Source organism: Clavelina lepadiformis, chromosome 1, assembly GCF_947623445.1.
Source record: "Clavelina lepadiformis chromosome 1, kaClaLepa1.1, whole genome shotgun sequence".
Lineage (NCBI taxonomy): Eukaryota > Metazoa > Chordata > Ascidiacea > Aplousobranchia > Clavelinidae > Clavelina > Clavelina lepadiformis.
Genome location: NC_135240.1, coordinates 14,043,446 through 14,060,256, shown reverse-complemented (window position 1 = coordinate 14,060,256; position 16,811 = coordinate 14,043,446). Strand labels below are relative to the sequence as shown.

At 34.9% G+C, this 16,811-nt stretch overlaps 1 protein-coding gene across 1 annotated transcript; it reads left to right on the top strand.

The window, feature by feature from the left end:
- The first annotated feature begins 10,908 nt into the window (after nucleotides 1-10,908).
- LOC143446506 (elongation factor 1-alpha-like) lies at nucleotides 10,909-15,996 on the top strand. The gene is made up of 9 exons (XM_076946165.1): nucleotides 10,909-11,030; nucleotides 11,555-11,744; nucleotides 13,709-13,888; nucleotides 14,125-14,297; nucleotides 14,375-14,556; nucleotides 14,669-14,776; nucleotides 14,847-15,103; nucleotides 15,226-15,460; nucleotides 15,521-15,996. The coding sequence occupies exons 2-9, from the start codon at nucleotides 11,601-11,603 to the stop codon at nucleotides 15,646-15,648; spliced, it is 1,407 nt and encodes a 468-aa protein (XP_076802280.1). The 5' UTR covers nucleotides 10,909-11,030; nucleotides 11,555-11,600; the 3' UTR covers nucleotides 15,649-15,996.
- The last annotated feature ends 815 nt before the right edge of the window (nucleotides 15,997-16,811 follow it).

The window sequence follows — 16,811 nt, the reverse complement described above, 5'->3', positions numbered from 1 at the left end:
TTGGCAAAATATGTTTTCATGTAAAAATTTTTTGTCCCCACCACAACAATGACAAAAAAATAAAATGACAGAATGAATTTGTTCACTCACAGGTAAAAATATTAGTTTTTTTCCTTGAAACAAGCTCAATTAAAATAACCAAAAATAAAAATTCATGATTAATCGAAAGCAAATAACATTTGATGTAATTCCCTCGCTCCCGACTCTATAACAAGCATTGTACAATCCTTTAATAAATATTGCTAGTGTATTTCAAAAAACCTGTGTTTTCAAGAAATGTAATTAAAGTAAGTATCTTCCAGTATCATTTTAACCACTTCATAATAACTACTTGATGTTAAAAACAATTGAATTTACAGTCACAAACTCACATTCATTCAACCAAATCAAGTGGTACTTACAACAATTGGTATAACGGAACATGACTGCTATCTTGTCTAAAGTCATCATAAAAATTATTAATATACAAGAAAATATTACTAAGTACATATTAACTAAATACAAGTACTAGAAGACAAATTTACATGGTGTTACTTATTTTTTAAACTTCCCTCAAACTGCGAAAATCAGTGTTGAAACTTCATTTTTTCATTGGTGTAAGATTTCTGACATACTCACATAATACTGACTGATACTAACTGATACTGACTATTTTTGCCATCGATGTCTCTGTTTGACCATCGATATTTGTTGCCATCCCAATCCACTACAAAGCATCATATTTGCATGCAATGTACTCCATAGATCTAACTGATTTTACTGCAAGTTATAACCATCAAACAACTGAAAATACTCCTGAAAAATCAATCTTTATTAATACACTTGTAACCTATCTTGTGGTCCGAAATGCTGGAAACTCCAAATACCAAGGATTGTTCGGCATTCGATTGTTTGCTATAGAAAAGCATTCTGCTAAAAATAAATGAATATTATGCATTGTTTCCTTTGAAATAAAACAGAATTTGATCTGCTCGATAGCAGTTGAGCAATATCTTATCATGGTCTCAACATCTAAGATCTGATCAACAAATGATCTTTGCAAGCTTATTACGAGTTACCAATCTTTTCACAGTATCACCAATATCATCACATGTCGATTTTCTATGTGAAATAGAAAAAAATGACCAATCGGTATCCAAAATGAAATAGTTCTGGTGCATACAGAAGTTCATAAAATTTTTGTAGTTTTTATACCGGGCTGCACAACCATCAAAGAAATATGAGCAGGTTTTAATGAAAGGTAGGCTCTACTTAAGAAAAAAATTGTTGTTTGTTTTTGAACTTCATAGACAAAACTGGTGTTACAGACGAAATCGGTTAATCGCATAGTCAATTTGCCAAGCTTTTTTATGCAATTAACCGATGTATGCGATTAACCGATGTATGCGTTTCCTACATTTTCTCCGCTATTCTCTTTTTTAAACACCGGCGCACGCATTCTTGCATTATGACGCAACAAGTGAGTTTCCTTCTTTTTATTTCGACACGTGAAAAAACGAAAAAAACAAACAAAAAAAACACGAAACAAAAACGAAAATCAATTTTCAATTTTTCAATAACAAGGATTCTATCGGACAGACATAACTCTTTTCGCTTTGCTGGCTGACTACTTCCTGGCATTTTATATCGTACCGTATACGTAGGCTACAGTACAGTACTGTACAGGTATGCTATGTTTCTGCAGTGGTTTGCGCTTTGCGACGTAACAATCCTTTTGACAACAATTAGTCTTGTTGTCCTATTGCGATGTAACAATCCCTAAATGAAACGTAGTTTTGTGGTTCATAATCACTGTAGAGAAGGCCTTTTTTCGTGAAGTTTCACTTTATTGTTCAAATCATTTACGTGCCACTTAACACTTCATCAAAGGAAATATGCGGTTAAGTGATACAAGTCTACAAATCAATCCAGAATTTCTATTCGATTAACTGATTTATGCGATTAACCGTTATGCGATTAACCGTTGAATTTTCTTCACAAGTGAATGGGAATGGTTTGGGATTATGCAATGCTATGCGATTAACCGATATATGCGATTAACCGATTTCGACTGTATATATTAAGTCATCTGGTATGAAACATATTGATTGTTTTTTATCTCAAAATCATTGTCTGCTCTTTTGTAATATATTACAACTGGGTGTAAAGTGCACTGGTTAATGTTCCAATGTCTGCTTTGAATGTCATCCTGAATAAAGAAATTAAAATTTTCAGCAAAATCCAATAGTATGGTTGCAGTGAAGGAATTCATTTCTTGTTTAGTTAGTTTTAAAAAATTTGCTTGTGCTTTTGCAATATATGAATACCTATAGTGAGTTGATCAATTTGGTGGCTAAAAACTTCAGTGAATTCATCAGCCAGTCTGGTTTATGTAATTAAATCTACTCCATATCTTTTCCACTGAAACTAAACACAAAATTGATGAGTGCCCAAAGAAGATGCTCTTACACAGCATTTTGGACACAATTTACAAAATTTAGAGAAGCCAACTTATAAATTGGGTATCTGCTCTAAATGATATATACATTTTACAAATGTTAGCGAAAAGAAGGCGCTTTTGTTCACGTTCATTTCAACTGATGCTCGCTGCTTGTTTTGCTCCTGGCATGTGTCTTAAAAATTCTGCTTCTTTGTAAAACTTAATAACTTTTTCTACTGTACACTGTTTAATTAAACTTATACATTCATATTCCATTTTAGCCAGCATTCCTTTTTCTCTTTTCAAATTTAATGCAGCTCTAACTGTGTAGTCATAAACATCAAACTAGGCCTATACTACTATCTTCTTTCATGCCCAAGAATCTGATACAAATGTCGAGTATTGAATTCTGTCTTTATTTGAGATATTTGGAAGATGAATTCTGTTCTTCAGCTTTTTTTTCTAATGTTTTCATGGGGTTGTTTTTTGGTTGCCTGCAATTTAAATCATGAACTGATACTTCACTTACTTAATCAAAGTTATTTTTTATGCTTTAAACAACAGATGTCATTTTACAATTTACTTCTAATACTTTCTGCTAATTCGACATACCATGACAATTAATAACATATGTAACAGGTCTATACAAATTTTAGTTTTTGGCCGATATGTTTTTCCAAATTAACTTTCATGATAGAAACAAATTTGGTTAACACCGGAAGCTAAATCTATACATTCAAATCTAAGCTAGCCCGCCAAAGAAGAAGTTCTCTGTAATCATCTGTAAAAGTCTGAAAGTTTTTTATTTCTGTTTTCTTTTCGAAGTATGACTGAATGCATGTACTAGGCTATTTAAATTTTTTTGTAAATTAATTTTAAAAATTAATTTTTTGGAAATTATTACCGGGTTAAAGTCGTGCAAAATACTTTCCTCCGTCTGGGGATAAAGATTACCGATATCATACAAGCGTAACGTTATGCTGCGATACTGGTACTGGTACCAATAAATCACTGATTCAATAAATTCGACAGAATTTTGTTAGGGGAATCCCCTTTTTAATTCTTTTTTTTTTTGAACAAACTGAATACATGATACCAGGATCACTCATGCCTAAGAAATTTTACATTAACAAGGACGTAGATTTTAAATCTTCCACTGCATCTGTACAAGATGTTTAGAGTTTAGAGGTATGTTTATAATAACCATTAACGTAGCACCTGAATAAACAGAGTAAAATGGGCTCAGTTTGAACCAATATGAATAAAGCCAAATGGAAATCACAATTTTACTCAAATACACTTTTCCAAACTCCTAATTTTAGAATTGTCCATGAACCCATAGAAGCATAGACAGTTATATTTAATCTCACCGTTCTGTATATAAATTGATTATAAGATATCTGGGTGCAAACCAAGTTTCTAAGTAACAAATTATAATCTTATAAACGTAATATCTCTATAAATAGTCCCTAATAATCTCTAAAAAATGAATGTCGGAAATCATATGCAAGAGGTCTAACCACGGCTCACAAGTTGTTATCCCATAAAGCTGACGCTACCAAGCAGCGAGCTCTTCGATTACAGATTTAGGGAACATTTAGCCTGCCAGGTATAATTTTTATACGAATGTTATTCAATTGATGTTTGTCGACATATGAATTACGTTTATTCCACCGGTAATGTAAATGTTCCTTTTAAGGAGGTGTATGCGTCCGAATTTCTGTGACTTCGTTAGATGTTTTATACGTAGACCCTACTTCGTATGAACTTAAAAACCTTTTTAGATCATGCAACCAGAGGGCAGCATAGTTGTTGTTGTGTTTTAGGCTGGGAATTACGTTTTCAAGTCTAGGTCGCGTGTAGGAATGGAGATAAAATTCGTATGAAAAATAGGAACATATGCTTTTTTAGGCTAAAAAATCCACTATACACTTTAAACCTTGTAATGAAATGGTTGTATGTCGTACCTTAACCTGTAAGGTTGAACCACTTTACTACAATGTTTGTCCGTTGAATTGTTTATTGCGCTCGATGATATAGGCTATGAGTCTCGTAAGGTCGTTGTATGCTTTTCTCAATCTTAGAATTAGTTGTTCAGCTAAAAGCTAATTGTCTTGAAGATGATGACAAATTTGTCTATCTAGATACTGAAGTTCTTCAAGTTGAATTCAACAATGATTGCACAGAAATGACAACTGTATATTCTGATTATATTGAAGCTTCTTTAAGCTAATAAGTTACGTTTAGATAAAACATTGGTACAGCAAAAACATAAAGACTTACATGTTGCGGCGTTGATCGTAATAATAAGAAAACTGATAACTCATAATGCGTACACAATAAGAATGAAGTAATCGATTACGTCACGCAGTGTTATGCTTCGCTGATTCGATGGACGAGAATTCTATGTCTTACACAATCTTATAAACTTATTACATTAATTTATAATATTATCACAACCTATATAAGATGAGCTATGTGAAATATTTAATATTCTAGTAAGAGGTAATCTTACGCATGCGGGTCTACGTGCAAAATTTCCTTGAGCCCTATGACGCTGTTTTCGAATATTTGGATTTTTGATAAATTTACTACAAAAAATAAGATAAGACACTGGCCCTGTTTTCAAACAAATAAGCCTCCTTAAAACAAACTCCTTATGCAACTTCCGCGTAAAAGGTTAATGTTGCGGAAAGTATTTAGGTAAATTTTACAGCATGTAAAAATGTTTGATTTTTAATCTTTGAAAATTTTATTTCTCTCCAGAATTAATGCATGTAATCTTGACACGTTTTGCAAAATGCCGTTCAATTTGACGTGTGCAGATCCGTCAAACAAGCATTGATCTTTGAACCACCTAAAGTTGAAATTTGTGATGTGGCGTTTAATAGTATAGTAAATTATATATACTGTGATCATTTAACCAGTTTTAATCTTCACCAGGCCTCGCCGATTAGCCTCTAGTCCAGTGATTCCCAAACTGTGTGCCGCCACAGATTCTCAGGTGTGCCGCGAATCTTTTTGGAATTTTGGAAAAGAACTGTATAAATATTTAAAATAAGGCATGCAGACAAGCATATGCGACTTAAAAGCTTTCTAGCTGCTTCAATAGCTGAGAAATAAGCACATGTGACGATGAAACCAATTATAGCATTGTCGATAGAGTAGGGTAATTTTTTAAAGCAACATTTCTTCTCTTGTAAGTGTGCCGCGAGCGTTTTCTAATTTTTCTAGTGTGCCACAAGCTGAAAAAGTTTGGGAACCACTGCTCTAGTCTATAGTCACTAGCTGGCCTAATACGTAGCTTGCCGGCTGTAACGCAATAACGCGACCAACGTCATCAATTTATTGAAGATTGGCTAACAGTTTACTAGAACACATCTTCAAAATATACAGGCATACGCAAATAAACATTCATATAGCTTTAAAAGTCACCAATCAGACTTTAAGATTCCTATTACTGTTACATGATTGCGTTTCTGCACTTTAACCTTAAACTGATAACAGGTTATATACAGAACCTCCATGGAAAAATGATACCAGTTCAAGACGGTATGATGACCCAACTTACACTCATATTTCGCTAAATATCTCTATATATCTGATATTCACCGCGCTATTTTTGCATAACGTCATACTTGTCATAAGTTCATTCTCAGTTCACGACAGAATTGTTATCCAATAGGAGAATAATTGTTTGACAACCTGTCCGGTATCATGTTATCCGCCTGACAGTATGAACTCGCAGTATTCGAAATTACGCCTGTGTGATTGACAACTTAAACGTAAGCATGTCTTCAGCTCGATTAATAACCAATAGTCAGCGGTTGATAAATACTTATTTCGTTTCATTAATAATTAAGCAATTGTTAGAACTGACACCCAAACTATAAATCTTCAAGTTCACAAGTCCAAACAATTTCCGGTTTTGATAAGCGCATTGTGCCACAAGATGAAACTTTATTTCTTTAATGCGCTCCTTCAGTGTATATATGTACTGTTGCATGTTATAGTTTTAGAGGGAGTGTTTGGTGATAAAGAAGTATGAGTGATTGAGAAGGAAGTGGATCATAACTGCTCTTAGATAATCTCCTTAAGTGATCGTGAATAAAGAAATGCGCTGTGATGGCAATTAGGAGTCTTAAAATCCTTTTTTTATGGACAGAAATATTGTTATTATTTCTCTTGTTTTTCTGAAGTAACAATGAGAAGCATAAAAGTGAATTAATTAATTAATTATTAATTAATAAGACTCATTGTTTTTGACATTAAATAATCTATTCAACTGAAGTTTAGGAAATTCTAGACAGGATACGCAACCTGCTAATTGTTCTTAAGAGTCGGATTGCAAATTAATAAAATAATTGTGGTATACGCTAATATTATTGTGTCATCAATATATGAAATTGATAGTCAAAATGCTATCCCTGTGCTATCATCTGCAGCAGTGTTTCCAAAGTGGGTTCCATGAACGACGGTTAAAAATCGAAATTTAGTACAGAAATGTGGTGTAATAGCCTACCTAAATTTATTATTAAACAGCACTAACTTATCTATCGGCGAATGGAACATTTTTTCTGTGGGCAACTGTACCCACGCCTTGCCCCTCCTTGACCACGTCATTGTCACTTAAGTTACGATAGTCGTACATCTACTGGACAGGCTGCATTTTTTGTCAATATTCCAGCCGCACCCGCACACAACCAGGCTGACATCTTAGCAGCGCATATCGTATGGGTCGCGGTGGTTTTGTTCTGATTAGTTTTTTTTCTGATGCTATTCAACTGAAACTTGGGGAAATATTGAAAAAAGTTAGCCTACAAGAAATATATCTGGAGTAGACAAAGTTGTCGAGAAACTTCTGACTGATGGAAATTGACCAAAAACGGACCGTTTTTTCAGTTGACCGGATTTGAGTTGATCGGGGTTGAGTTGTCCGAGTTGAATCGTCCGGGGTTGAGTTGACCGGCATTAAGTTTACCGGGGTTGAGTTGACATGAAACCAGGCAAAAACGACAAACATCAAAGCGTTGTAATCAAGAAAACCTAAAAAAGTACAAATTTGAGTACATTACACGCAGATAACAGTGTGCAAAACTGAAAAAATACTTGCCTTGATAAACCAAGCACAAAGCAACAAAAACAAAAACAAATAATTCATTTTGAAAAAATAAACATATAGATTATAGACAGTAAATGAGTAAAGGGAAAATCATACTATACGATTTAAACAAAAACCCTTTAATTGAGACAAGGGCTTAAGAAAAGAAAATATTAAATTACAATGTTATGGTTTAATTCAGTGGTTTTTAACCTTTTTCATCTGTTTCCCCATTTACGCCAACTACTTAACTCAAATTTCCCTCTTTGGTTTTAACAGTTTTGTCGTTAAAGCTTAACTAAACCTCAGTTCTAAACACAATTGAGTGTAGCCAAGCAAACACTTCAATTTGACGAGTTTGTTGTAATGAAATCATTACATTTCTTATACGTATCACAGTCTACGCATTTTAGGAATATATAATACTCCACAACATTAGTTCAAATGTAAGTTGGCCACACCTTTTTGAACGTGTAAGGCTGTAAGCGAATTAGGTAATGGAGAGTGATTACACTGTAAAATGCGTATTAAACAGTAAGCTGTAGCGCACAATATATGTTCATTTACAATACAACTTCTTTCGTGAGCATGATTTTTGTGTACAAAAGATATATAATTTAATTTAGTGCTTTTCAGCCTGTGAGACTGTGCTCAATAGTGTGTATAGAAAAAAATCTAGTGCGGATGACAAACACGGTGCGGAAATCCGTCTTTCTGATTTTCTTTTATTCTTAAGCAACATAATAACAAGGCGATGCTATATCTCATTGCTTTACATTTAGTTGAAAAGTAGTCATCTGGTGCTTTTATGAACACAAGAATGTGCGTCTTTCTTGTATCGACTTATAGAAGTGGAGATTTTTGAGTATTTTAAATGGTTTTGCGCGATTCAACCGTTGACTTTGTATCGTATTAAAAACGGTTTGAGTTAAGAGGATTCTTGCATATTTTTTACTGTGCATATTTAATTTAACTTTACTGCCCACTTTCAGCTCTCGATGTTTCTTTTTTATGCACACATCGCTAATAAAATCTTAAAGATGGATGTTACTGGTGCATGGGATAATTTTACCTGGAGTAACCTGTAGATATATAGCCTACATTCGCGTATTCGCACTATTATGAGGTAGATAATAGATAGGAAAAAGTTTTTTGTTAATACATTCAACCGTATTAGCTATGTACCACTCCATTCACTTGTATATGGAGCATTGCACAAGCCCGTAAAATTGGCAAAGAAATCTTTAACTATTCGATAGGCCTAATTATGGTAACGTGAATGGCATAAAAAAGTTGCACGACAAACTAGTATGGTATCAAAAACTTGATTCTCGAACTGAGGGAAGTTTTTCCACAATTTAAACTTGGTGATGATTTCTCATCGCGGGAGCCTCGGCTACCGATCTTGTCTTCGGGGAAGTTTAGACAGATACACACATTATTTATTATTTTTTTAGTTTTTTCGTTCTATGCGAATTTGGAACTGTTGATCAAGACCCCTGAACAAAAGCAAGCGTTGTTCATACCTTGCTCAAGGAAATTGCAATCGGTTACGCAACTAAAAATCGAATCCGGTTCGCATTGAGACTTCGGTAGTTTAACCCGGACGTAACGTACGTTTAAAGCAAAGTAAAACTCTCAAACAAGTGTGTGTTGCAATTTGTTTCCGTACGGGTCGAATTTGGGTTACAAATACTGACACATATACGGATGTTAGTATGGATTGTTTTATAAAATGTTTAGTTTCAATAAGTAATACCAAGAAAAATTGAACGAATGGCGAATCGCCAGCCTGCCAAACGTTTTACACTTTTACAACTTGGACTGTATCACGTGCGGATGAGATTTTCGTGACACTAAAAAGTGAGAACCGTCTCAAAAAAGGATGAAAAGCCCTGGTTTAATAGTTTTCCCAAGAGAACTTGCAAAATTTCCCACTGCTTAAGAACCGCTGGTTTAGTTAATGATGATCTTGAAGTGTCTCGTTCGGTTGATTTCTTATCTCGTTTAAAACATCGCTTTGTTGTCGCAAACAATGCGTCTACGGGAAACGCAGTTAATCTTTTCTGACACAAAACGCTCTCTGCTCGCGCGGTTATCACGCGTTGCAACATCACCTCACAAAAGACTTATTGGGGAAAAAATCATATCACCGCTTGAGGTCAGAAAGCACAAAAGCTCCAGACGGCTTACATCCTCGTGACACACATAGAAACGTGTAAGATTTCGACCACAACACTGTACGAGTTAAAGATTTGCAACGATGTCAAATTACCACGTCATTCAAAGTTGAACAAAACAAACGAAAGAAACGGTAAGACGTATTTGGTCGGTTCGCCCGAACTAAAAGTTTAAGAATAATTTAATATAGTGAATCGGTTTCAGTTCGGCTGATGCGTTGTTAACTGCAAATAATACAATCGAAATTCTTCTAATTGCCACCTTCAGCTGTGGCTTGTTTGAGCCATGTGTTGCACAATTGACATCAAATTAGGGCGTGCCCTTAATCTTTTACGCAGACGGTTGTGGGCAAGTCTTCTAATTGCTTTTCTAGTGCTAATGCGAGAGAAAAATGGTTTGACCTAAATGACTTAATGAACAATTCGGTTAAGAAATGATTTGAATAAGTAAGAAGACATTTTGATTTCTTTAAGATTATCTTTTCGTAATGTGGTAATTACAATACAGAAACAACAATGCAATGGGATAATTAACTACTTTTAAGACTTTAAAGTCAGCACAAGACTATAGTTTTTGCTGTGGTTTGAGTAAGATGGCACTTTTGTTCGATCTGTTTTTATGTTTCATAGGCCACGTGGTGTTCATTTACTTGTACTGAAATTGGTCACAGTTTTTAGCCTTATACTTAGGCTTATACCAAGTCAAAGTGAGCTAAATTGTTAATTGAAATTCCGAATAATTTTCATCGACATTTCGGTAATTTTCTGAATTCTGGTTTAGAAGCATATTTCCGATATAATGCCTTATAGCGATAGTCTTTGCCAAATTTGCAAAAGTAGTACGTTTTACCGGATCTTTCAGCTTTCTTACAAATTCGCCACGAAAATATATAAAAAGGATTCAAAATTATGCCCACCCTACCATTTGTGAACTGTTTTGAAAAAACAACTGTTTTACATTCTTCTTGTAAGACTATAAATCTAAATATAATGTTGTGTTTTAAGCTGGTATGGTATAGAATAGGTATTCACTTAACTGACGTTAATGAAAGCATATTTTTTAAATGTAATATTGTGTCAACCAAAAATTTATTCTACGAGAGTAAAGTTTATTTAGTTTCCCCTTTTGAAATTAAAAAAAATAGCTTTTATTACGTCATCAACTTTCAGCAGGATGAGGCTGCTACGTGTCAACGATTTGACGCCATATCCGGGTTGCGCAATTTAGGTCATAAAAGAACAAACAAAGAACAGGCGTGCCTTTTACAAGCGATCTTTCGAAGTGTCACGTGCTCACACTCCTGAGGTCCTTTTTCAACAGTGCAAGCTGGTGAGTGGTTGCATTATAAAATCCACTGGAATCTGCCATAAAGTGGCATGTATTTTCGTGATGCTCATTAGAATAATAGTAGTTATTATAGTCCTGGTGTTATTTAAGGCTGGAAGTTTAGTTACTAGGCTGACATTTGTACGTTGATATAGCATAGGTTTTTAGAAGGAATTCGACGTATTTTGCTTGAGTATTTCAGGCGTGTTAGTCAATTGTTAATTTCGCTGTCTAATTTGTTTAAGCTTCTTTAAAAGCATAGTCTACATAATTATAATATTAATTTTCTATGACCAAATGCCGACTCAGTAACTTTAGTCTAAAAACGTTAACCAGCCAATGTTTAGTTGGTATCATAGTGTAGTAAAAACTGTTGGATTGGGAGGTGTTAAGCCTACCCTTTTCACAGTGAAACTGATTTAATATTATCATTTAAATTTGCACTGTTAAAGTTAAATACTTTAGTATAGCATTTGTACTACATTAGCTGCTTTTAATTACCGTACCTTACTAAATGCTATATTCAGGTTAACTTGGTTTCGTGCTTGGGACGTTTAATACAAACAAGACAACATGGTAAAAGAAAAGTCTCATATCAACATTGTTGTCATTGGCCATGTAGACTCTGGAAAGTCCACTACCACTGGTCATTTGATTTACAAATGTGGTGGCATTGATAAAAGAACTATTGAGAAATTCGAGAAAGAAGCTGCTGAGGTAAGTGCCTATTAAAGCAGTTTTTATTAGTCCAGGTATCAACCTCTTAGACTAGCGGCTGGCAAGCTGTTGGCCATGTCCCTTCAAGCAAAATATAATGGACCGCATATGGTATCCTGTTATCAAGTGGATGTGGGCTGAGTGATGGTTTCGGTGTTTTTATTTTATTATCCTGATTAACTTAGTGCTAGCATTCCACTTCTTGTTTTTTTTACCGTCTTAAATAAAGGTTAACTACAGCTATAACGGCAAACTTCTAAAAAACACAACCAATAACCTCCCACTATATTTAGAATACAAGCTTATTTGTATGTAACGTGAATCCTTCACTACCCAACTGTTTAGCAATTGTGACTTGGACAATAGTTAAAAAACTTGGGTTTTCAAAGGGTATTTAAATCACACCCAGCGAAAAGTTATGTACAAAGGTTCAAACGAAACTATAATTTCAAACAATATGTGAAAGCTAAATCCAACTTTCATATCTCATAATGGATTTGTTTAATTTTAAGCACTGAGGACTAAATGCTATAGTGCATACATGTCAAACTCCCGGCACCCTTTACAATAAAACTTGGCCTGCAATGTTATTTTATACATTAAACTATTTCCGGCCCGCAAGATCATTGTACAGTATAGCTTACTTTTTTTCAAGCAAGTAACAAGATTACAACAAATCGTACAATACAGCAGTTGTCCCACCATACGATAGAATAAATTAATTCATTCTAACGCTTAATTTAGGCTGCTTTTTTCATTATTGTTTATTAATTCTTTAATGCTTTTGCGAGGAGATGAATAAAACATAATGATGTAAAAGAAAAATAATCCAAAATATCCCAGTCAAAAATCGTCAAAAACATCAGAAACTTGGTGTTGTTTCGCTGCCTGTTCCAATTCATGTCACAAAACATTCAATTAAGTTTTATCCTTAAGGCTCGCGGCGTTAAATAAGTTTTAATGATGACACCCCTGCTATAGTGTAATCAGCTAGTGGAATTTCAACCCATGCCCCAATAAACGAATGTATATTTTAGATTAAAGGCCGCAATACGACTTGAAATAAATAATGCGAGTTATTTGCAGGTTACTGTATATTGTTGAAACCTGTTAAATGCTTTCACTAGATTAAAAGTTAATTGAAATTGTCCTAATAAGTTTAAACAAACATATGTCTGCTTCGAAAAGAGAACCACATTAAAATTGTTGGTTAGCTAGTAACATTTACTGCATTAAGTATAGTTCAAAGTTTTATGCCGGGCCTTCATTTACTAATAAAGTAAAAATTTGGACGATCTTAATAAAAAAGATGCCTACCACTGTCTGAAATAGCCTATATCAGCTTGCTCAAACAATAAAAAATTATAAGTTTTTAAATGTAACATATTTCTAAAGTCGCATTGTTTTCTCATAAATGCAATCTGACTTAACGGACGTCATATGTGACTTTGCTGGTTAAATAGTAAGAAAGGTTAATGTGCAGTTTTAAGAAAGAAAACTAAGTAGTCACGCAAAAAATACTTGATGACCCAGGTTTGCGTCACAACAAAACGATTTAAGAGACTCAATGAAAGTGCATGCCATCCTAACTCAAGGTTGAGAACTGATAAATTAGCCCATACAACCTGATAACAATGCAGTCTGCGTGTTTAGCGTACTGTATACCCACTTACTGAGCTGTGTTGCACTTAATGACTATGATAGACCTTTTTTGCATTCAATTTTCAATTGATCTGAAGATTAAACAAGTCAAACAGTGTATTTTACTGTGTAATTGCGCACCCAAGTATGCACTTCCATTGGGTCTAAAAAAAATTTGCAAAACACCATTTTTGGTTGTTTGTTGCACCCAAGAGTTTCTCAAACTGCCAATGCTTTGCCGTCGGGATAACAGTTTTTAGTTGCTCGTTTTTTTTCATGTCTTTTTTCACTTCAACTAACTGAATGCATTTTTAATTTCTCAGATGGGTAAAGGCTCTTTCAAGTACGCCTGGGTATTGGACAAGTTGAAGGCTGAGCGTGAACGTGGTATCACCATTGACATTGCTTTGTGGAAGTTTCAAACTAAGAACCATGACATCACCATTATTGATGCTCCAGGTCACAGAGATTTCATTAAGAACATGATCACTGGAACATCACAAGTAAGTTAAGATTGCAGGAGTTAAATTAAAATGTTGCTCCTCACTCGATGCTTGTGAGTTAATAATGCATTGCCGGAGTGTGGTTATTATGTATGCACTTAAACACAACTTGAGTGTATGTATGGAAAATTAGATTCAATTTTACAGCTTGTCTTTTTTAATAATTAAAACCACTTGTTTCTGGTCTTATACTCAAGCTAACTCACCTAAAATGCTCAATCCTTTGTGTTTTTCAGGCTGACTGTGCAGTTTTGATTGTAGCTGCTGGTGTTGGTGAATTTGAAGCTGGTATTTCCAAAAATGGACAAACTCGCGAGCATGCTTTACTTGCTTACACACTTGGAGTAAAACAAATGCTTGTTGCTGTCAACAAGATGGATAACACTGAACCTAAATACAGTGAAAATCGGTGTGTTGAGGCTTTAGCAGTTTAGGGTGATCACTCAAGCTTATATTAAGAAACACTTATTTCATTTTGTGCTTTAGGTTTAATGAAATTGTCAAGGAAGTTACGACATATTTAAAAAAGGTTGGCTATAATCCAAAGACGGTTGCTTTTATTCCAATTTCTGGTTGGCATGGTGATAATATGCTTCCTGCTGATGACGATACTAAGAACAACATGCCTTGGTTTAAGACTTGGGTCAGAGAAGCCAGCAAAGGCAGTGGTAATACTCAAATAGACAACTTAACCAAACTTGATAGAAGTGTTACCCATTTAGGTAAATTAGCGAATAGGGTAAGAAAGTTCTACGATGTTATTTTCTAGCTTGTTTGCAGAGGTCAAAGGCAAGACCTTATTTGAGGCTTTGGATTCAATTGTTCCCCCAAAACGTCCTACAGATAGCCCACTTCGCTTGCCTCTCCAGGATGTGTACAAGATTGGCGGTAAGCTGGTAAATTATTTCTCAAATACCCAACGGCAGTTATAATAATCCTAAAACTGTCCCTTTCATAGGCATTGGAACTGTGCCAGTTGGTAGAATAGAAACTGGAATTTTAAAGCCAGGAATGGTTATTACTTTTGCCCCTGCCAATCTTACCACCGAAGTAAAATCAGTGGAGATGCACCACGAAAACCTGACAGAAGCTACTCCAGGAGATAATGTTGGATTTAATGTGAAGAATGTCTCTGTAAAAGAAATTAAGAGAGGCTTTGTTGCTGGCGATTCCAAAAATGATCCACCAAGAGCTGCTGAAAACTTTACAGCTCAGGTGAAAAACTTAATAAACTTTGTAAAAACAACTCAGAAAAAAAAAAATTTCAAAAACATTTAATGTTCATTGATAATACCTTGCACTAGCCAGTGGGCTTTAACCTGACCTTTCACTTCAAGGTTATCGTCTTGAACCATCCCGGTCAAATTCAGGCTGGGTATTCTCCGGTTCTTGATTGTCATACTGCACACATTGCATGCAAATTTTCTGAGCTGAAAGAGAAGCTTGACCGTCGTAGTGGCAAAAAGATGGAGGATAATCCCAAGTTTATCAAAACCCATGATGCAGCCATTGCAGTTCTGGTACCAAGCAAGCCCATGTGCGTCGAAGCTTTCACGAAGTATCCTCCTCTTGGTAAGTACGCTTATTTTTTATTTAGTTGCTCTCAACGTTAATAAATTACTTTATAATTAGGTCGTTTTGCCGTGCGTGATATGAGACAAACAGTAGCTGTCGGGGTGATCAAGGCTGTGACCAAAAAAGAACAATCTGGCGGTAAAGTAACCAAATCTGCCCAGAAAGCAACGGGCAAGAAGAAGTGACAGACCACGTTGGCCACAACCGTATCACAATTACGTTCTGGAATCGGCAGTTTGTTATTGAACTGTTCACGCATTTACGTTTTTTCTAATCATTCAGTTCGCACGCATGTAGTTGCAGCTGTTTCTTTTGTTACCGAAAAACTTAAGCTAGAAACGCATCGTAAACACTTTCGCAGGAAAAAAGTCCGTTCACCCACTTTTAATCTTTTTGTTGGACAGTGTTTATAACTTCTAGGTGAATTTGCCAATATCGACTGTCGGTTGTGGTGCTTTGTGATGGTATAGATGTGTAAATAAAAGCCTATTACTACGGCAAACTATTCCCCTTCGGGGGAAGTGCAAGAACAAGTTAACTGTATCCAGATTTTCGAGGCCAAGGTCTTTCAGTGCGGAGTTTATCCTAGCTGCTTAGCAAATGGCACGTTAAACTTCCAGGTAACATGTTTTGGTTAGCAAGGATTGTAGGTAAAATTTGGCTTAAACATTCTGTTGCGGAAGATTATTATAAGGCGATGTGCTGAAGTGAAATTCAAAATTTCAGCCAACTTTTTGCTACGGGACTTCGATTACTATAATTGCATTTTTAGTAATTTTACTTCACAATAAAATAAGCTTTTTTACAAGTGCTTAGGTAAGTACTTGTTCGTTGTAGGTCCAAAAAAGTTAACTAAGCAGTTCATAATAATAATTGCTAAAGTGTTCTTGCATGGAAACGCAAAGAGAGATCGACTAAGTTTGCCGATGACAACAAAAATGTAGGAAAATTTCGGCCATCTCAAACCTCCTTGGAAATTATACTGACGCGCCATCAAGGCTGCGTTGCTGCAATGAGACAGGATAAAAAGTGCTTGCACACCTGCTATCATTAATTTTTTGTCAGTGGGGGGATGAGAAATAAAATGCTAACAATTATAACGTAGAAAAGTCACAATTTAGCCAGCAGACAATTACGGGAAAAGCTTAAAAGTGCCAGAATGATGTTAACACATGATAATGACGAATAATGGTTAAATTTTTTTATTAATAAAACATTAGAAATTATTGGAACTGATAAACAAATTTTATATGTAAAAATTAATTTAAAATATAATTCTATTTGGGATAAAATTTCTTCAAATATTTTTTATCATAATAATCAGAAATCGGTGGACAAATATCAACAA